Consider the following 21,023-nt stretch of genomic DNA (forward strand, 5'->3'; position numbering starts at 1 on the left):
TTTCCTGGCTAGTTTTGGCTGTGCTAGCTCACTGCTCATCAGAGCTTTTTTCCTTTTGGATGTACTTTTTTTGATGATCCACTGGTATGAGAATAAAAGAGGAACACAAACTTTATGCCTCTGTAATCTCCTCCACTCTGCTGGGAATTCTAACACCGTGGGAAGCACACACTGCCAGTGCCACTGCTGACCTCACTGGGAGAAAAATCTGAATTCCATGAGGGCTGTTGCAGGCTCTCCTGCTCCTTGGAAGGGCCAGCTGAGAAGAGAGATTTAAACTCTGCATTCTGGTGTCAAAAGAGCTGGGGCTGAACTTGCTGGTAAACACAGGGAGAAAAGACAACTCTAGAGGGAAAAAGCAGGGGGCTTGCAGCTAGGAAGAGGGGGAATGGTTAAGGGGCTCTCCAAGTCTTGCTGTGTGCAAAGTTATTACAGTCCAGCCTGAGAGAAAGAGATCTGAGCCAACGAGGTGGAAATGCCCTGATGGTGCCAAGAGCTGCAGGGAAGCAGAGTGGCACTGAGAGAAAAGAGGTGACGTGCTCTGGCTGGGGTTACAGTGAGCTGGCACAGACCTCTTGGTGCCAGCCCCAGTTAGCTCTCCCTGGGTCCAGATTGTCTTCCCATTCCTCATGCAACCTTCCCTGTTATGAAATGGGTGCTAATTTTAGTTCTGTGGAGATTCAGAGCCGTTTTCTTGGCTTCCACCGATTAAGAAAGAAAATGAAAATGCCCTGAAGGAAGGGAGAGATGCCAAGAGAGGAGAGGTAAGTGGAGCCTCAGTCCCACTGTCCCTGACACACCACGACCTCTGGAGTCCTATTTCTTCATTCTGGTTCAATATTAACCCAGTGGGGCTGTGACTTTGCTTATTCTGCTCCTCTTGCATTTCTCCTGCAGCCAGGGCTGTACAGGATGGAGCACAACAAAACCATCAGGGTACTGAGGGGCCTGCTCCTTCTCAGCCTTCTGCACCTCACACTGAGCCATGCTGGAGGTAAGACTCGATGGCACAGGGAGAAGGGCAGTACCACTGGGTGAGAGAAGGAAGAAAGATGGGGTTAAAGGATAAAGGATAAAGGCAGGATTTCTTGATAAGGCTTCTGATAGCCTGAAGCTGGGAGAGGAAGGGTGCTGAGAGTGGAGCGACCACAGGGCTTTCCGGCACAGGAGGATGCAGCATCATCCAGCAGCTGGTGGAAAAGGCTGGTGGCAACAGCTCAGTGGATTTTGTAGGTCACTTGGGAGACAGTGGAGAAGGAGAATGTGGCTCTCTCCAGGACCTTGTGTGGCACAACTGGGCCTTTTGGGGCTAGAGTTCCTCAGCTGATCTGGGTGGCTGCAATTCACCATTGTTTCCCCAGCTCTCCCTTATTTAAACATTAGGTCATACGCAATATGCAGCCTTCCTGCTCCTTTTCCCTTACTGGAGCCTCTAATTCATTTATCTTTTCTTAATATGAGGTGAGGTCTGCCCTGACCCACTGCTGTGTGGGGGAAGACCTGTCTACAGGTCTCAAATCAGGGTCTCTGAGCATGAAAGTGGAACCAAGCTGTGCCTATTGCAGTGCTCTGAGGTTGGCAAGCCAGGCACATAATGGCTGGCAGGGAAATTTCAGCCTCTGCCCAGCTGCAGGTTAGCAGAGCAGCTTTGTCTAGGATAGCAGAGGGTTCCTGTCCCTTCTTTTGCCTAATTGATGCCAGATCCAGTGGATGCATCGGAGAGAGCCTGCTCTGATCATCAGGTGTGGTGGACCTGACAGGGCTTCTCCTCTCTGTATATGGTGCACGGGGGGAGGCCGGGCTGGGGGATCACCGTGTCAGCTGTGTGTGAGTTTTGGAAATTACAAGGGGAGACAAAGGAGCCCTCCTGCTGTGAGCACCCCTTTGACTGGCAGTGTTCTGACCCGGTAGTTTTCCTGGAAAAGGGGCAGGCACTGTCACTGCTCAAGCGCTCCAGACGTGCCAACAAGGGATTTCTGGAAGAGATGCTGAAGGGAAACCTGGAGAGAGAGTGCCTGGAGGAAACGTGCAATTATGAGGAGGCTTTTGAAGCCCTTGAGTCCACTGTTCAGACGGTATGTACAGGGGACATGGGTTCCCAAAAAACATTCCCTCAGCTGAGCCATGCAGTGAAAGGCCAGCAGCTTGAACATGCAGCCAGGGGCTGTGACACAAAGTTGAGGCTGATGCTTCTTTGCCCCAGGGAGAGCTCAGGTTTCCTTAGGAAGTTTCCCTCAGGGAATGCAGCTCAAAGCCCAGATTCTTTTTCTTCCCTCTCCATTTTAAGTGCTAAGTGAAAAGGAGAGTCTTCCCTCAACCATCAGTCCTGAATTGCACCTCCTACTCCTTCAGGATGGTGTCACACATTTGAACTGCCACAGCCTCAGACACACACAGAAGAGCTGGCTTAGCAACCAAACACCAAGTGCATGGGCCTCAAGCTCCTTTGAAATGAAGCTCTGGCACAGTTTGTCCCTTTTTATGGCTTCCAGACACACTCTCTCTGCTAATTTTGCTCTGCATCCCTTCAGGATTTGCTCCTAGGCCCAAGACCACCATCCGCCCTGAATTCCACACCCAAAAATAAACAAATGAACAGTCAGGAGTCCTAATCCAGCAAAGTAAAACATCTGAGGAGTATTTCTAAAGCCATCACTCTCAGGCTCCACAGCAGAAATGTACAACTTGCTAATCAATAGCTACATGGGATCTGTGGCCTTAAAAGTTCTACGTTCAACTCCTTGGACTTCTGCACTTCAGCCCAGGCTCTGCTTCCTCTGCAGGTTGATGAAGGTTATAAACATCTTTGGTCTTCTTAGAAACAACAGTACTCCCTTGATTCCTGAGTCTGATGAGTGAAAATGTGTTTTTTGGTATCAACAGAGTTAAGTTAGTTTCATTTTTGTCATGGGGCATTGACCTACTGGTTTGAGTTGCAGCAGCTAAGCAAGGTCTGATGTTCTCTGTCTCTGCTCTTAAATATGTGTTTTTTTGTTTTGTTTTGTTTTTTTACAGGAGGCATTTTGGTCAAAATACCAAGGTAAGTTGCTTCAAGTTCTGCAGGTGCTCTGCAATCCCTTAGGATGCACTGTCCCTTCATGGAGAGATGGCTCCCTACTCTTTTATAAGAGCTCACTTTCCAGGATAAAGCATTTGTGTTTTGTCCCTAGATGATAAACTGGTTCAAATTATGCTGCTTATTTGGATTCCTTTCATATAATATGTTTCTTTCTTCTTATCTTGCTAGTATGTCAGGGCCTGAGAAAGTCCAGGACAGTTCTGGATGCTTGTCTAGAAGGTAAGAAATTCACGTTGACCTCAACCTCTCAGATACAGTGAGTGCCAGGAACTTGTTTCCCACAGAGTTTGTAAGGGAAAAGTAGCATCTAAAGCTGGTGAAGCCATCTGATTAGAAAGAAAAACAGCAGGAGGGGAGTCTGAAATTCTTGATTTCCCCACTAACCATGTCACAAACACCCTAACTCCTCCACTGAAACAGCCTGGGGTAGCTGTCCTTCTTGTAGCACAGTCAGGTGTCCCTGAGAACAGCCTCTCAGAAGGGCCCTGAGCTGTGCATGAGGCAGGGAGAGCTTTCACTGCGAGCTCTTCCCACCCCATGAAGAGATTCCCTGTGCTTGTGCCAGCACACCTGAGCATCAGAAGTTAAAGGGATTTGGGGATGGTACCTCTGACCTTGAAAAGCCACAGCATTCATTTCCTGACTGACGTTATGCTGGGATTTTGACAGGCAACTGCTCTCATGATCTGGGACAGAACTACCAAGGGACAATCAGCTACACCAAATCAGGGATTGAATGTCAAGTGTGGACAAGCAAATACCCACACATACCTAAGTAAGCTCATTTCCTGCACACCTCTATGGGGTTCTCCAGGGTGTCTTTCCTTCCTAACCTAACCAGATTTTTCCCATAGGTTTAATGCCACTGTTCATAAAGATCTCACTGAGAACTACTGCAGGAACCCAGACAGCAGCTCAGATGGCCCCTGGTGCTACACCCGAGACCCAACAGTGGAACGGGAAGCTTGTCCCATCCCAGTGTGTGGTATGGTTCAGCACTACACCCCAGCAAGCTGTCACCATCAGGGCACACTGTACTGACACTGATACTAAATGTGTGAAGGAAGTGGAGAGGGTTAGGAGGGAGAAATTTAACGTGAGCAGAGGTCAGTCAAGAGTAGAGGGTCTGCATCTTAAAGGGTGAAGGAGCAGAGGAGGAAATGTCACTGAGTTGCCCATATCTACCTTAGCTAAATCCTCCTCATGCCCTTTTCTCTAGACTACACTAATCTAGATCTATATTAAATCTGGTGTCAGCAGTTCCCTGGACTCTAATACAGTTTTGCCAGCAAGGAATGTCCCAAAATCCTGGCTTAGCTGCCTCTAATCTGTGGCAGCATGAGTCATACTATTTTTCTTGGTCCACATTCTCACTGTTAGGTCCAAAACACTGCAGCTTGTGCTTGATGGCCTTAACATTCACTCATACAGAGGGGTGCAGTTTGATAGCACTATCTCAAGAAAAGAGAAGATGTCCATCTCTCATAATTGCACTTGACAAGATGGAGAACCATCCCTAGACTTATCTCATCCTACTTCTTCTCCACAATACAGAGCTGTCTTCTCCAGTCTCAGAACAACTGATAGAAACCAGAGAACCTCACAGCAGACATTCCTCTTCCAAAAGCAAACTAGGAGGCAACATCTCTTAGCAGTGAAGGTCAGAGAAGTCAGCAACCATTTTGACCAAGGGTTATTACCTAGGGCAACTGGGCTGGTGAAAGGACTCAAGCACAGATCCTATGAGGAAGGGCTGAGGGAGCTGGGGGTGTTGAGGCTGGAGAAGAGGAGGCTCAGGGGAGACCTCATCACTCTCTACAACTCCCTGAAAGGAGGTTGGAGCCAGGGGGGGGTTGGGCTCTTTTCCCAGGCAACTCTCAGCAAGACAAGAGGGCACAAGAGGTCTCAAGTTGTGCCAGGGGAGGTTTAGGTTGGACATTAGAAAGAATTTCTTTACAGAGAGGGTGATCAGCCATTGGAATGGGCTGCCCAGGGAAGGGGTGGATTCTCCATCCCTGGAGATATTTCAAAAGAGCCTGGATGTGGCACTCAGTGCCATGGGCTGGGAACCACGGGGGGAGTGGATCAAGGGTTGGACTTGATGATCTCTGAGGTCCCTTCCAACCCAGCCAGTTCTATGATTCTATGCTGAAGTTTTAAAAATCACTACCATTGCCATGGTTTACAATATAGCAAACTGGGAAGAGATCCTGCTCTGGAGTGATCAAGGCATCTGCACTATTTCTGTCACCAGTTGAGGTCTGACCTACAGAAGCTACTGTTACCCTTTCATGGATATGGCAGGACTAGAAAAGCCTTGGTTTTGTGCCTCATATTGACATGAGTCAACCTCATGCAGGAGCAGCCTCAGGGACTGAGGTGAATGCTCCTTGCTCAGTGGCTGTTGTGCCCCAGGGTGAGCACTCAAACATAAAATCTCCCTTTACAAGGAAAAAGGAGCTTGAGGCCAAGCAACTGCTGCACAACAGCTTATCTGGTGCCCACTCAAGAAATGCTGCTTAAACCTTGCAGCCATTAGGATACTTGCAGGAAAAAGTGTGGAAAGGTTGTCAGGAAAATTTTTCTCTTTAACATTAGATACAGAAATACTGGCAAAAGTTATGTTTGCTATTTTAGTAGCATGGGATGATCAGATACACCACATCAGGGATTAAATGTCAAGTGTGGACAAGCAAATAACCACATATACCTAAGTAAGTTCATCTCCTGCATACCTCTAGAAGGTTCTCTAGGGCGTTTTTCCTTCCTAACCATCTTTTTCTCATAAGTTTAATGCCACCATTCAAAAAGACATCACAAAAGGCTCCTCCAAATACACTCCAGTAACACATTTAAGAAAATAGCATTAGAGGCTCTAACTCAGGAGCATTATAATGCCTGAGGTGCCTCCCCATCCCTTGAACTGGTTCTCAAAGGTACCCCAGAAGGCAACACAATATTGTCCCTCACATCTTAGTGGCAAAGAGAAGTATGATGGGCAGCATCAGCCTCACCTTACCTCCTGCTGAAAGACCCTCTTCTGACACTGCAATACCGTAGAGAGCCACCACATGCTTGGGAGCACATGTTTAGGAGTAGGAGCTCCTAAACATAATGGGATGCCCCATATAACCCTGGGCTTTAGTAAAGAGGATCTGGTGCTATTTTCTTATAGTATTTCCCAGTGAAGAGCTATGGCTTAAATCACTGCTCTGTCTTTCCAGGTGAAGAGAGAACAACAGTTGAATTCACCCCACGGGAGACACCCCCACCCCCAGTGGAGCAATGTGAAGAAGACAAAGGCATGCTCTATACAGGAACCCTCTCCATCACTGTGTCTGGAGCCAGGTGCCTGCCATGGGACTCTGAGAAAGCCAAAGAGGTGCTCTTTGGAAAACACCTCGACCCCAACGTGAAGCTGCTGGAGAATTACTGTCGGAATCCTGATGGAGATGAGGAGGGTGTCTGGTGTGTCACAGATGAACCACCCAACTTTGGATACTGTGATCTGCACTACTGTGGTGAGAAGCCTGCACTGGCTTGGGTAGACACACTTGTGAGGCAGGAACAAACAAAAGCAGTCTGAAGTGCTTGGGCTGGGAGGAACAGACAAAGGGAAGGATGTGCACCATCTATGTGGAAGTCCTGGTTGTCCAAATATGACATGTACTCACCCTGTACACTGACAGAGCTGTAATATCCCTTGGGTGTTCTCTTCACCCTGAAAACTCACAATGGTGGACAAGAAGCATTAAAAAGAGAAGGGCTTTTAAATAATCATTCCCTCAATTAATTTCGATTGTGTGTGGAGAGGGACATTTACATTGCTGACAATTAAAATTTCCCATGTTTGTCCTTCTGTCTCTCTCAGCCAGCTCGCTGGAGGATGGGAATGAACAGTCAGAGGGAATATCAGGACGTACTACCCTTCCTCAAGAGTTCAAAACCTTCTTTGATGACAAAACCTTTGGTTCAGGTGAAGCAGGTGAGCAAAACCTCTAGATACAGCATCAGGCTTTGTAGAAAGGCTACAGCTGCATCTGCTTCCCACAAGACACTCAAGTGTGCCTCACAACCACCACCTTGCCAAAAGCTGTCAAAAGCTGGGTGAGGTACTTGAATTCCTTGAAGGATCCTCAGAAATTCATCTCCAGTCACAATCACAGAGCTAGTAAGCTCTTCCTTCCTAGGCTTTTCCAGCCTAGCATGCTGACAGCAGACATTTCTCCCCTGTGAATCAGGTAGAGTGCCAAAGCCAGATTGCCTGTTTTTTCAGACTGTGGCACTCGTCCTTTATTTGAGAAGAAAAAGGTAACAGACAAAAGTGAGAAGGAGCTGCTGGAGTCCTACATAGGAGGCAGAATTGTGCACGGAGATGATGCAGAAGTTGGCAGTTCCCCCTGGTAAGTGCTTTTTGTGTCTCCCTTCAGCTCAAGCAGAGAGTAAGTTCAAGAGAAAGTAAAGGGCTCTCCCAGCTCAGGCCGTGTGTGGGAATTATGGCTTCTAGTGAAAGCTTCTCAAGTGGTCAACAAGGCAGAAATAAAATAGCTGGAAATAAAATGGCTCCTCTTGAGCCAAGTATATAACCATGTAGGAAAGCAAGAGTAGCTGATGTGTCTCTTCCTCTTCCCAGCTTTGCTGAAGCATAGAACTTTCAGGGTTGGAAGGGACCTTTAAGATCATCCAGTTCCAACCCCCCTGCCACGGGCAGGGACACCTCCCACCAGCTCAGGTTGCTCAGAGCCGTGTCCAGCCTGGGCTTAAAAACTTCAGGGATGGGGCTTCCACCATCTCTCTTGGGCAACCTGTGCCAGTGTCTCACCACCCTAATGGTGCAGAACTTCATCCTAACTTCCAATCTAAATCTCCCCTCCTCTAATTTGAATCCCTATAGTCCTACCACTCCCTGACATCCAAAAAGTCCCTCCCCAGCTTTCTTGTAGATCCCCTGCAGATACTGGAAGACCACAATAGGGTCTCCTTGGAGTCTTGTCCTCTCCAGACTGAATAACTCCACCTCTCTCAAGTCTGTCCTCTGTCTCCAGCCCTCTGATCATCCTTGTGGCCCTTCTCTGGACACACTCCAGCAATCCATGTCTTTCTTGTACTAGGGGCTGCAGAACTGGATACAGTATTCCAGGTGGGGTCTCACAAGAGCAGAGGGGAAGAATCACTTCCCTCGATCCACTGGCAACTCAGAGAGGATGAGAAACCTCTTTAGGTGAAGGAGACAGGGTAAATGGCATACTACATATATATGTGTCCTGGGCAGGTTTTTGCTAGACAGCCCCTATGCAGTTGTCTTTGCACAGTGCAATGCTCTTCCCTTCTCACTACAAATTCTGCACAGCACCAAGACACGTTCAGCCAGCTGCACCTCTGGTTCTGCTGAGCCTTCCTCCTCCTTGTCCCTCAGGCAGGTGATGCTCTACAAAAAGAGTCCTCAAGAGCTGCTGTGTGGTGCCAGCCTCATCAGTGACAGCTGGATCTTGACTGCTGCTCATTGCCTTTTTTATCCACCCTGGGACAAGAACTTAACTACAAATGACATCCTGGTGCGGATTGGCAAGCACGTAAGGGCAAAGTAAGAACCTGGACAAAGTGACATTGCCTTCCTCTTGGAGTGATAAGACACAAGGAGGTTGGGCAAGCATTTAGTATCCAACAAAACACACATAACCCATGTCACATGCTTCTCAATAGTGAGATCTGAGTGTCATTTTCTGGTCTGAAAAGTGAAAGGGAGGGCAGAACCATGGCAAGTCTCAGAGGGTACAAATGCACCTGAGAGTATCATGAATGGCAGAAAACTTTCAGTTGCTACTGTACAGCAACTCCTTTCCTTCATGACTATTTCAGATATGAAAAGAATAAAGAGAAAATTGCTCTGTTGGATAAAATCATCATCCATCCAAAGTACAACTGGAAAGAGAACATGGACCGAGACATTGCACTAATGCACCTGAAGAGACCCATCATCTTCAGTGACTACATCCACCCTGTCTGCCTGCCCACCAAAGAGATTGTGCAGAGGTGAGGAGGTTGTCCCCCAGTCCTAAAATCACAGGCTAAAATGCCCTTGGGCCTTAAAAAAAAAAAAATAAGAAAAATGAGCCTCGTTTTGGCTCTTTGCAGCAAGGGAGTTATGTTTGATTACACTCACACTTCCTTCCACAGGCTGATGCTGGCTGGTTACAAAGGGAGGGTTACTGGCTGGGGAAACTTGAAAGAAACATGGGCCACCAGCCCAAGCAACCTCCCCACAGTTCTGCAACAGCTCAATGTGCCCATTGTAGACCAAGAAATCTGCAAGGCATCCACCAAAGTTAAAGTCACTGACAACATGTTCTGTGCAGGTAAGCAGCACTGGAGACCCCAGGGCCAAAATGTCACCTAGGACCAAGGCTCTGAGCTCCTTATGGGAGGTTACTTTCCAATAAATTTTCAAAGGCCATCTATAAGATTACCTTTCCCCTGATAAGAACTTCTTCAGCTCTCAGGACACATGAAGGCTGGAGAACACAAAGCTATGGATAAGGTTTGTAACATGCTATGTCAGGCTAACCAGCCTGAGGGCACCACTCTGCTAGATATCAGCAATAGCTGTGTGAGAGCTGAGCACACATATAATCATCTTTTCAACAGCATATGGAACAGCTCAGTGATTTACTAAATCAGAGGCTGCACACCAGTTATCCTACTTGATGCATAAACAACCCCTTCTCCACAAGCTTGTCTCAACTCTTAGGAGCCACTTCCTGCTTATGCTCACAGCAGACTATGTGTGGCATGTGTCAAAAAATTAATTCATTCCATTCTGTTAAATTTTCTGTCTATAAATTTGAAAAACTAAAAAAAAAGTCCTTCTCCCTGTCATATTCAGTTTTATGGACCCCTTGCAGCTCTGCCATTTCTCTTTCAAGCTGAAAAACACTGATGTAATCTTACTGAATATAGAAGGCATTCTGTACTTTTGATAATCCTTGTCCTAACTTCCTAAATCTCTTCTAGCACCATGGTCTTTTTGAGCAATAACAAAAATGAACACAGTATTCAACATAGAGACTATGGATTCACATACTAGTGCAATACTTTCTGCTGTATTCTCAATTCCTGCATCCTTTATCAGTTTCTACAAATCTCCAACAACTTTTGGCTGAGTTTGTCCTGTTTGCATCCATTAACCCCTACAATTACTTGCCTTAGAATAGCAGCCAGTTTCATAAGAGCATACACTAACAGTACTATTTTTCCCTTTTGCAAAATAGGAGAGATGCAGACATACAGTATGAAAGTGGAGACATGGGTGATGGGGAAATGTAGATGCACTGTCTAGTTCCTCAGGAACTCAAGTGAAATCCCCTTCCTCTTCCTCCAAGTGACTGTCTGTAAGAAGGCAGTCACTTGGAGGAAAAAGCAGAGCTTGCAGAATGACAGGAAGATGAAAGTCAAGAGGGCAATGTGCCTGTATAGTAAATAGAACAGAACAGCAGAGTACATAGAATATTACACACAGAAGTTTGTAAGACAAAAGAAATGAATGGGCCCTTGCTGGAAATGCTCAAGACCAGGTTTGGGGGGGCTTTGAGCAACCTGGTCTCCTGGAAGGTGTCCCTGTCCATGCTGGGAGGTTGGAACTGGATGATCTTTAAGGTCCTTTCCAACCCAAACCATTCTATAATTTTATGATTCTATTCAAGGCACAGTAGTTCAAGCTACAGCTCTGGACACAGTGGCAGCTGACACCACCAGGAGCGGTGGTGAAAGAAAACAGGAATGAGGGCACAGAGAGGAGAAGAACATATTGGATTCAGGAGTGTTGGAAAGACAGATGCAGAGTTATGGGTTTTACATGCAATAAAAACAATGCAAAGCTGTGTTCTAAATTTAAGTCTAATAGTTAGGAGAAACACTAATTAATCTCAAAGCTCTCTAAATTTCTGCAACCAAACTTCAAAGACAAGATGGCCAACACCAGACAGTGGGTGCCCCCCCTACAGTCAAGTGTCTTTCTTCTTGCCTGTAGGTTACAGTCCTGAAGACTCCAAGAGAGGAGATGCTTGTGAAGGGGACAGTGGGGGACCTTTTGTAATGAAGGTATGTTCAGCAGGGTCAGCCTCTTAAAACATACAGAGCAAGGTTTGTGCTATGCTGAACTTTCAAAATAGTATTAAAAAAATGTATTAAATAGTATTAATATAGTATTAAATAGTATTAAAAACCAGAGATGTGGGACTACAGAGTGGCTACAGCAAACAATCTGATGCCAAAGGTGAGAAATTGAGATGAATCCTGCAGTGATCCAGCTCTGTTTCTGTACTGAATTCTCAGCACATCCAGACATCAGCTGCAGAATGATTGAGTGATGGCAATTCCCATAATTCCCATGAGGTTTATGATGTTATTATCTAGTAGATGGCAGCATCCCAAGCAGGATCTATCACTAGACAGACTGGAGTGCATAACAAGGCTTCAATCTGAAAATCTTTTGCTCCTTGTACCAATTCAATTTCTCCTTGCTTTAGAACCCAGATGACAACCGTTGGTATCAAGTGGGAGTTGTGTCATGGGGAGAAGGTTGTGACAGAGATGGCAAATATGGATTTTATACCCACGTATTCCGCCTGAAAAAGTGGATGCGAAAAGTCATCGAAAAACACGGGGGATAAAGGAAATATTTACCTTGCTCTCAGTTTTGCTACAATGCTCCACTTCCTAAAAATATAAGTAATAGAAGACCCTGAAGTAAAAGTTATACCTTTACAACTTGAAGTGTTCTTCCTTGAAAATAAAAAAGTTCTCAAACCCATCTTCTTCCTTTTATTTACGCTGAGTTTCATTGCACTTGAATCTCAACCATCACAGTAGCCACAAGTACCAACAGAACTGCACTGGTTGTACTAATTATTGTTGTACTTCAAACAAATTATCCTCCATTTTATCAGATGGAATCATCAATAGCTTTTAGACTTGACAATAGCTCCAAGTCTCCCTTCAAGTCAATGCATTTTCTGTTCTAGAAACTGAGCCCATGTGCTGGAGATAATCACCCTCCAGTAACTCTGGCACTATGCAAAGCACCAATATCAATGTCACAAGTAAAGGAACTATAAACCAGTTTTGATAAGACATTTCCTCAGCTACTAGAGCAGTTAATCAATACCAGCACCACCCTTTGCAAGCTTAGCATCTTCAGATGTTACAGATGCCAGCAGTATGCAATTCATCCTACAGAGCAATACAGGCTGGAACACATTGTATTCCAGGTGTTCCCATTCCAGTATGGCAGTGATATTCTTCTCAGCAGGTAGTGCTGGGTCCTCAAAGAGTATTTTCCACCTGCATAGCAAGATTCAGAAAGAAGCAACTCGTGCACAGTCATTGTCAGAGGGCCTCCAAAAGAAGCATCCTCACTCTACCTGTCTGGTTTGAGGATCACTCCCCAAAAATGCTTCAATTCTTTCATGACCTCTTCAGCAGGAATGTGTGGACTATCAAGGACCCAGGACTAAAAACATATTCTTGACTAAGCCAAGTGATCTTGACACCATATTCCTGAGCTCACTCACAGTGCCATCAAGTCACAGAAAGAGACAACAGTGAAATTCTGTTGCACTCACACAGTATGAAGAAGTAGAGTTGTGCTGAAAAAGTGACAGCTGAGGTAACTATCTGAAATTAGTTGGACATAAACTAAGTTATTGATCAGCTACTGTCTCTGGTCATCTCCTTGCAAATGTCTTCAAGTTGGTTCTCAAATGAGACCATCCCATTTGACTGCCCAAAGCAAGCATAAAAACAACCTCTCAAAGACTTCTAAAGAAAGAAACCTCAAGAACTCAAAGTTCCTCCTCACAACTGCTTGGAGTCATTAATAACCACAGGCACTGGACACTGAAAACCTTTGGTCTTTCTAATGTTTAACTTTTTAACCTCGTTGTTTCACTGCTTTCTAATTATCTGTGAAAAACTGCACTTCTAAGGGAGGAACCAGGACCATGCAGTTTCTGGAGTCACTCTTAATACTGACTTGTTACAAACAATACAGAGGAATAATTTTTAAAATTCAGTTTAATGTTATTTAAATATTGTCTGGGCTAAAGATTAGGCTTTATTAATTTATGTGCACAACTTTTAATTCAGAACTCCCAGGATACTTAGTCCATCCAAGCACTACAGAGACACAGGGCAAAAACTCATTCATAGTAAGCAATTGTATCTTTTGCTACTTAATTTCTGTACTTCATTTCCAATTCAGCTTCAAATTTTAAATAGTTGTATGCAGCTTTGCAGGCATTGCTGTTTTAACATCCTGAGCTCAGTAACAGTTGAACAGCTCTTTAAAAGGTCTGCTGGACACCGTAAAGGAACATATGGATAAATTTAAATGTCAGTAAGTTTCAAAAAGCAGCTAATATTGGAGAGGTAGTGGCAATAACTCCTGGCAGCCAACACAAACTATTCACAAGCAGCCCCAGTTTAAGTGCACAAAACCCCAGCACTTACCAGTGAGGGCCAAACCTCCACTTGCCATACAGCTCTCTTCCAGAAGGAAGTGCATGCTTGCTTCAGGTTAGGGGGAGACTGTGAGTACTAAATCAAGGTGATGAAGCAATGCATGGCATGATGGCAATTGACACAGGATAGAGAATGTTGTCAGCTCTACTTGTCACAGTGTACAAGCTCAACAGAAGCACCAACAGTATTATGTCAACTGCAACCCCAGCCTAGGGGGCCTGTAAAGGAAGTTCTCAGCTATTTGCAGAAGCTCTGGAACAGATCTGTTGTACAGGTACTAATTTAAAGCCACGTTTTTACTATAATCAGACAAGATAGTTTCAGTAATGGCCCTAAGGCAGAGACAGCCACAGAGGAAAAAAACAAAAGCAGTAGTTACATGGAGAAGAGAAAAATCTAGAGCAAAAGAGTGCTATTGTAAGCCTGCCTGCCCAACTCCTCAGTAACTCTGTCTTAGCTGTGGGACAGATGTGCAATTTATGCTTCACTACCAGCTCTGACAGAATTGCAGCAGTAAGGAAGACATCACTTCCCTAGAGATAAAAGGGTCAGACAGGCTGCACAATGTAAGTCTTCATCTGCATACCTGTTGCTTCTGGAAAAGGCTCATGTGAGAGGGTCTCCCAAAGAAAGCAGTGGTTGCAGTTTGCAGATTAGCACTACCAGGGGTCAGAGTTTGCTGATATCAGATGTTTGGGAGCAAAACCAACATGGTGGTGGTCTCCCTGCATTTGAAAATTGCACGAGAAAGACTGCTTAGCCAAATGAGTTCAGGATAAGAGAGTCCACTGACTGTGCATCACTGCTAATCTACTCCACATCAACAGCAGCAGGCTCCCTGAAAGAAACTGGACACAGATGGGACTCTGCTTAATCTGGATAGAGGCATCACAAGGACTAGATAGTTAAAATAAGCATTTCAGCAAACTAAATACTCTCAACTTGCTCTCAAGCTACAAAAATGTATTCCAAAACAAAAAAAGCAACTATATGAAAAATGCACCACTACTCATACAAGTAGGAGTGCAAAGTCTCAGGATTGCACCCACAGATAGTCTATGTTCACTCATTTTCCTTTCCTTTCCATACCCCAAGGTTCATGTCAAGAACAGCTTAAGTTCAGTTTCTAGATGCCCAGTCACTAACATTCAGGAATAGAGTGACTTCTCTGACCAGCAGTCACTGCTGTTTCTACAGAGGCTGGTATAGTTAATGCAAACTTTATTTACAAAAGACACTTAAATTAGTTACTTCATGCCATGTGTCCATATAGAATCAACAGTTCAAGGATTACATGGAGAAGAATTCACAAAATTAAAAGTGAAAACACTAGAGATCTTCTAAGAGTTAAGAACTAGGAAAAGATCTTAAAGACAATTTTACAAATAAAAAAAACAAGTTATGAGAAACTAGTCTGAGCAAGAGGATGGTTGTTTACAGGTCTGTACACTAAAACTAATACACAGACAGCCTTCTATTGTCAAAGAGATGCTCGCTGAGAAGCAGAGTATGTACAAATACTTGTGCCACAATCAATGACTCAGCCCCCCAAAATCCACTGTATAATACATAAACCAGTTTGTATACATTAGGCCTAAATGAGGCCATTTAACTATGAAGACTTCTAGTTTAGTAAACTAAAGCTGAAGACAGCCCAAGCAACAGTGATGCTGCCTCTCTTGCATCTTTATTTGCGACTGCTTTTTATTCTCTCCAATCTTTTTTTCAAGTCATCAATATTAGCTGCTGCAGATGAGGGTGAAGCCAGGGTAGTTCCAATGCCAGAGGAATGAGTCTGATTGGAGTCCAGGTCCAGATGTTGGTACTGCTCCCGTGACTCACGGAGCTGGGAGAGCTTACTGTGAAGCATATCTGTGGAGGATGCAACTGTAGGGACTGCTGGTTTAGAGAGCAGAGATGTCAGAGGTGGTCTGTCTTCCTGCTATGGGGGAAGACAGGGATGTGTTAAACAGAGTGGCAAAAGCCATATAAGAACAAAGCATAACTCATGGTTTTTCTTTTTCACAAACACTAAAAACAGAGGAAAGGGAAGGAACGATGTAACAGAGGGGATCTGGAGGGATAAAGTCAGCTGCCATCAAAGGCAGAACCATGCAAAAAATGTTATTTCTTAGTTCCTATCATTTATAATTAGTTTGTGTTTAGGTTGATGTCAGTAGGACACAAAGGAACTACAGCTCTAAAGATCAAAAATTCACAGCAGATGAGTGTTTCACTGAGATGACCTGCTGCAGTCTTAAACAGCAAGTCCATGCCTATGTGCAGCATCAACAGACTGAGTTTTCTGGAGAAATGAGATGAGATTGCTTGGCAAGATCCACCCTGACAGACTTAATGCCTGTTCCTGTTCTTTTACCAACTGATGTTTCCATCTGCCTTGTTCCTACCACCTAGGAAACATTTCTTCTCCATAGAGCTAGAGCTGTGAGCTGATATGCAAGTTTGTGTTGAAGGTTAAAACAGTCATAAGCCTTTAGAGAACAGTAGTTAAATTATTTGAAGCCTTATGAGACTTAACTACATGGCAAGGAAAGATATCAAAACTACAAGGCTGTAGAAAGAACCTGCATGTACACCACTGATCCAAACAAAGTGGACTGAAACAAACCCACTGGGCCACATGATGAGTGTAAGGCCACTAGGCATGGTGACAGTGAAATCCAGGACATGCAGTGTAATGAAGATCATCCATTCTGATTGGAATGCACTTTTAACAGAAAAAAACCCACGTGACTCCTTAAAAACATGCAAATGAAGTGGGGATTTACAAATGTAAAGTACAATACCTTTGCGTTGTCAAGGCCACAACGCTGCCTGAGGATTTTTAATCTTTCCAAGTAAACTGAAGGCCCCACTTCCTCCCCATTTGTGTTTCCTATAGATGAAGATACAGTGTGGGTAGAAGCAGGAACACACGTTCCTTCCATCTGAGAAGAAATTCCTGGAGGATGAGGGAAGGGGGAAAAAAAAAAAAGTAAAAAAAAAATTAAAACAAAGGAGTGTAAGTGGTCATTTCCTCAAAATAAGATGCACCTGATGAAGAATCAATCAACCTATAAACTACCAAGATGTGTGTTTGCCAACACAGGCAACTCAGCCAACTGAGACATTTCAGAAGTGGCAGCAGAACAAGCCAGAGGTCGTGCTGAGGCTGACAGCTGAAAACAGCAGGGGCAAGAGGAAGATGTGGGGGTGGATCAGAAGTAAACATCATGTCCAGAGACAAGTCAGCAAGTGGCTTGATGGGAAATATTTGGAGTCTTCTTTTTCTAAGTTTAGTACCATTTACCAAGCCTTTCAGATGCTTTCTACTTTTAGCATAACAACAGTGATAACATCTTTTGTAAACAAGGAATGCAGCCTGCAAATGGTGCCTCACAAAGCAACACAAGTCCCAAGACATCAGGTAACTCACTTTGGGAATCCATAAACATCTGCCAGTATTAGTTACTAACAGGGGACATATAACTGCTGTCCTTGCATCCCTACTTCTCATCAATCAGCCAATCAATCAACCAATCAATCAGTTTTGCTGTAACACCTACCTGCTGAGGCACCAATGCGTCCCTTTCCCTCCCGTTCTGTTTCTATCAGCCTAAGGCCTCTTTCCACATAGCTCTGGAAGAACTGAGAGGAGTTTTTCAGGAAGGGCTCAATGTCTGCATCAGAATATTTCTTCTTGTATTCATACAGCTCTGCCAGACCCTGGGAAGGAAGAGTTCCTGGGCATTACTACAACTGCTGCATACACCATTCTAATTTATCCGATTTTCCTTGCAGGAAGGAAGGACTTACCTCCTTAGTGTTCTCCTTGGAGCCAATCTTCTTAAATATTTCTGCCAAAATATCATTAACTTTAGCCTTTGAAGCCTTCTCCTCCTAAATAAAGAAATAAAAGGAGACTTCTAAAGAAAGATGAATAAAAACGAAGGGAAGTTCAACAAACCCACAGTGCCTTCAGACCTGCTAACTGGATACAGAGCTTTCAAGGTGAAGAAAACCTTGAAGTGATTAGGGTTTTACATAGCCACTGTTTATCCAGAATGAGAGTAGGACTTGAAAAAGGAATACTACTGTAGGACTCCTTCTGAGAAGCCAGTATTTAAACTTATATTGAGGATAGTTAGCCTTTAGTAGATCAAATGCAGTATCAGGCAGCATAAACCCTTTGTGGCACACCAGAACATCTTCATCCTGGGACATGCACAGAATATTTATAGGAACAGAAACACACTCCAAGTTCCCAAAACACCAATAAAAAACAGTAAAAATAGAAGAGCATTTCCAACACGGTCTGAATGCTGGAAGGGCAATTAGTACTTAATATTCCACAAACCCAAGCTTGCTTCCTAAATAAATTCCCTCACCCTACCAAACCATTTACACTACTTACTATGCGAGAAGCCCCTTTCTCTGTATCCTTATCAGCTTTGCTTCCAGTCTGGTCCATGGAGTGTTTCACTACTCTACACAGGTGAGCCTCCAGCTCAGACTCATTTCTGTTGTCTATCATTGTTAAATGATCTAAGATCTAAAAGAAGAAAAAAAAGGGAATTAAAAAAGAGAAATAGCTTTAGAGACTGCATAAACATCAAACAATTTAAAATACAAGACTAGTGACTACTCTAACCTTGGGCCCTTTCAGCTTGCACAGGGTGTGAAGCAGAGTCTTCAGTGTCCTTATGGGAAACTCACTCTTACATTGCTTCAGCTTCTCTTTGGGAAAGATCTTCATGAAAATGTGTATATCCAGGAGAATTCGATCCAGGTTGATGCTGTTGATGGTCTGGGGAAGGAGGCGCACCATCCTCCAGAGACACTGGAAGGAGAGGCTCACTTAGAGCAAGACAACTCAAGGAGAAAGCATTTAACTGTATAAGAGATCACACAGAACTCAATGCCTTTTCACTCTGCTACAACTCACAGACACACACTGGGTCTATCTACTCAAGCTGTATTTGCATGGGTACACATTTTCTTTTTGTAACCAGCTGTACTGTACCCAGATCCTCCTATAGAGCTGAGGAATAAAATCTAGAGCTGACTTAGAGCAAGACAACTCAAGGAAAAAGCATTTAACTATATAAGAAGAGACCACACAGAACTCAAAGCCATTTCACTCTGCTACAACACAGACACACACTGTGTCTATCTACTCAAGCTGTATTTGCACTGGTACACATTTTCTCTTTATAGCCAGCTGTACTGTACCCAGATTCCCCTTTAGAGCTGAGGAATAAAATCTAGAGCTGACTTAAAGCAAGATAACTCAAGGAAAAAGCATTTAACTATATAAGAAGAGATCACACAGAAGTTGGACACATTTCACTCTGCTGCAACACACAGACACACACTGGGTCTATCTACTCAAGCCATATTTGCACTGGCACACACTTTCTCTTTGTAACCAGCTGTACTGTACCCAGATCCTGCTTTAGAGCTGAGGAATAAAATTAGTGCTGACTTCTCTACCAGTAACAGGAGACCGAAAGCTTTCCCTGAAGACTCAGTAGATAACGTATATATGGTATATACACCCACAGAGCACAAGTTCATTAGGTTTAACTTCATTAACAATGGCTAAGCTGTCTTTTAAATCATGCAGGTTACAAAAGGGTGTAGCATCATAGGAAAAGATCACATCCATGCTGTAGCTGTAGATATCTGCATCTTCACTCTGCCTGTCCTTACAGATGACAAAATGCAAGTCAGCTGCAGCCTGGCACTGTTTGAATCCATAGAACAGTGCTGTGCATAAGGCCAAAAGGTGACTGCACACCTCTGCATGGAGTTTCATTAGTACACCCAAGCTTCTGTAAACTATTAGCAGGTGCTAAATTTCCTCCTGGCATACATGAAGTCACCATCACCATGTGTAACATCTAATTGTAAGAATTATAATTAAAAAGGTATAAGAAATATATTAAGTTATGGTCATAATTACAAAAAAACCCAAACCATCTATGTTCTTTCAGCTAAATTGATTCAAATAGACCAAGTTCAAAACCTCTACAACAAGCTCACCTTCATGACAAGTTCTGAAAACTTAGGAGAGATGGCTGTTGCTAGCAGACTGTCTTGTAGCAGAACAAGCAGAGCACTAGAAGGAGTAAATTTACAAGTTACACAGAAACAGTGCTACACACAGCTCCCCACAGAATACCACACCAGATGCTGGAGTCAGTCTAGCAGTTTACATCATGTTATGTAACAGCTCTTTCCTTCTTTCCAGTATTTTACAAGGGTTTAAGAGGCAGTCTGGGGAACTATAAAGCATATAGAATCTAAACACACAATCACAGAATCATAGAATCAGCTGGGTTGGAAGGGACCTCAGAGATCATCAAGTCCAACCCTTGATCCACTCCCGCTGCAGTTCCCAGCCCATGGCACTGAGTGCCACATCCAGGCTCTTTTGAAATATCTCCAGGGATGGAGAATCCACCCCTTCCCTGGGCAGCCCATTCCAGTGTCTGATCACCCTCTCCCTAAAGAAATTCTTTCTAATGTCCAACCTAAACCTCCCCTGGCACAACTTGAGACCTCTTGTGCCCTCTTGTCTTGCTGAGAGTTGCCTGGGAAAAGAGCCCAACCCCCCCCTGGCTCCAACCTCCTTTCAGGGAGTTGTAGAGAGTGATGAGGTCTCCCCTGAGCCTCCTCTTCTCCAGCCTCAACACCCCCAGCTCCCTCAGTCTCTCCTCACAGGATCTGTGCTCAAGTCCTTTCACCAGCCCAGTTGCTAAAGGTTCATCTAAGCTGCCTTGTGCAGTCAAGTTCTGATCACCACTGAATATCAGTGATAATTCTTCATTAGTCAGATGAATGATTCTACAGGCATCATTCCTTGCTTAGAGAAGAACTAATGAACAAACTCTTTAGAGAAGGACTAATGAACAACCCCAGTCATTCAAGGAACAGACTAGAATGGGTGAAGAGAAGCAGTGACTGTGCAATTATCATTATATACCTCAAGATGTTCGTCTGGTCAGACTTTTCCAGAACTTTCACTACCAAGAGGTTGACTGATCGGATGACCTGCTCACCCTCCTCAAGGTCTTCAACCCGAGAGTCCAGCATTAATGTAATCAGACCATGCATTAGGTCCTTCAGCACACCAGTGGAGGCCTCTCGAGCCAGACTTTCTATCTGAAACAGCTACAAATTGAATACAGCATTAGAGGTTTCCCTTGCATGCAATGCTTTAATGTAAAGACTTCTGTAAACTACCCTGTCAAATCCCTTGGCATCCCTCTAACCCCCAGATGTTAAACAACTCAAATGCAACTAGGAGAAGTTATTGCTACTAAGTGGCTTCTGAAAATACTTAGGGCACCAACTAAGCACTCAAAAGATAAGGAATATTAAAGAGGTTCACTAAAAGCATTGGAGTGGCTGTATTCTGTAA

General features: G+C 44.2%; 2 protein-coding genes across 8 annotated transcripts in view; one reads left to right on the top strand and one right to left on the bottom strand.

The window, feature by feature from the left end:
• The first annotated feature begins 831 nt into the window (after positions 1-831).
• On the top strand, positions 832-11,888 carry F2 (coagulation factor II, thrombin). Its single transcript, XM_071744833.1, has 14 exons — positions 832-994; positions 1,912-2,075; positions 3,016-3,040; positions 3,248-3,298; positions 3,749-3,854; positions 3,934-4,064; positions 6,304-6,600; positions 6,951-7,064; positions 7,356-7,482; positions 8,496-8,663; positions 8,939-9,112; positions 9,257-9,435; positions 11,106-11,176; positions 11,605-11,888. Exons 1-14 carry the CDS (start codon positions 913-915, stop codon positions 11,746-11,748), a joined length of 1,833 nt encoding a protein of 610 aa, XP_071600934.1. The 5' UTR covers positions 832-912; the 3' UTR covers positions 11,749-11,888.
• A 2,913-nt stretch (positions 11,889-14,801) lies between these two features.
• Positions 14,802-21,023, bottom strand: part of CKAP5 (cytoskeleton associated protein 5) — a 48,867-nt gene continuing 42,645 nt past the window's right edge. For 6 of the 7 annotated variants that reach the window (XM_071744823.1, XM_071744822.1, XM_071744821.1 and 3 more), the window contains 8 exons: positions 20,586-20,773; positions 19,643-19,718; positions 18,249-18,437; positions 18,012-18,149; positions 17,414-17,497; positions 17,164-17,323; positions 16,405-16,559; positions 14,802-15,539 (listed from right to left, as the gene is read on the bottom strand). In XM_071744823.1, coding sequence (XP_071600924.1) covers positions 15,285-15,539; positions 16,405-16,559; positions 17,164-17,323; positions 17,414-17,497; positions 18,012-18,149; positions 18,249-18,437; positions 19,643-19,718; positions 20,586-20,773 — 1,245 coding nt within the window. In that variant the 3' untranslated portion in view covers positions 14,802-15,284. The remainder of the gene's footprint in view (positions 15,540-16,404; positions 16,560-17,163; positions 17,324-17,413; positions 17,498-18,011; positions 18,150-18,248; positions 18,438-19,642; positions 19,719-20,585; positions 20,774-21,023) is intronic. The other variant, XM_071744820.1, reaches the window with a different exon arrangement.

The sequence above is a fragment of the Heliangelus exortis genome, chromosome 5 (genome assembly GCF_036169615.1).
Source record: "Heliangelus exortis chromosome 5, bHelExo1.hap1, whole genome shotgun sequence".
Lineage (NCBI taxonomy): Eukaryota > Metazoa > Chordata > Aves > Apodiformes > Trochilidae > Heliangelus > Heliangelus exortis.

Excerpts from the sequence above, each read along its gene's own strand:
- F2 (XM_071744833.1), top strand. The coding sequence starts at position 913 with ATGGAGCACAACAAAACCATCAGGGTACTGAGGGGCCTGCTCCTTCTC. Across the intron at positions 6,601-6,950 it reads CTGTGATCTGCACTACTGTG|CCAGCTCGCTGGAGGATGGG; the intron begins GTGAGAAGCCTG and ends TGTCTCTCTCAG. Across the intron at positions 7,065-7,355 it reads CTTTGGTTCAGGTGAAGCAG|ACTGTGGCACTCGTCCTTTA; the intron begins GTGAGCAAAACC and ends CTGTTTTTTCAG.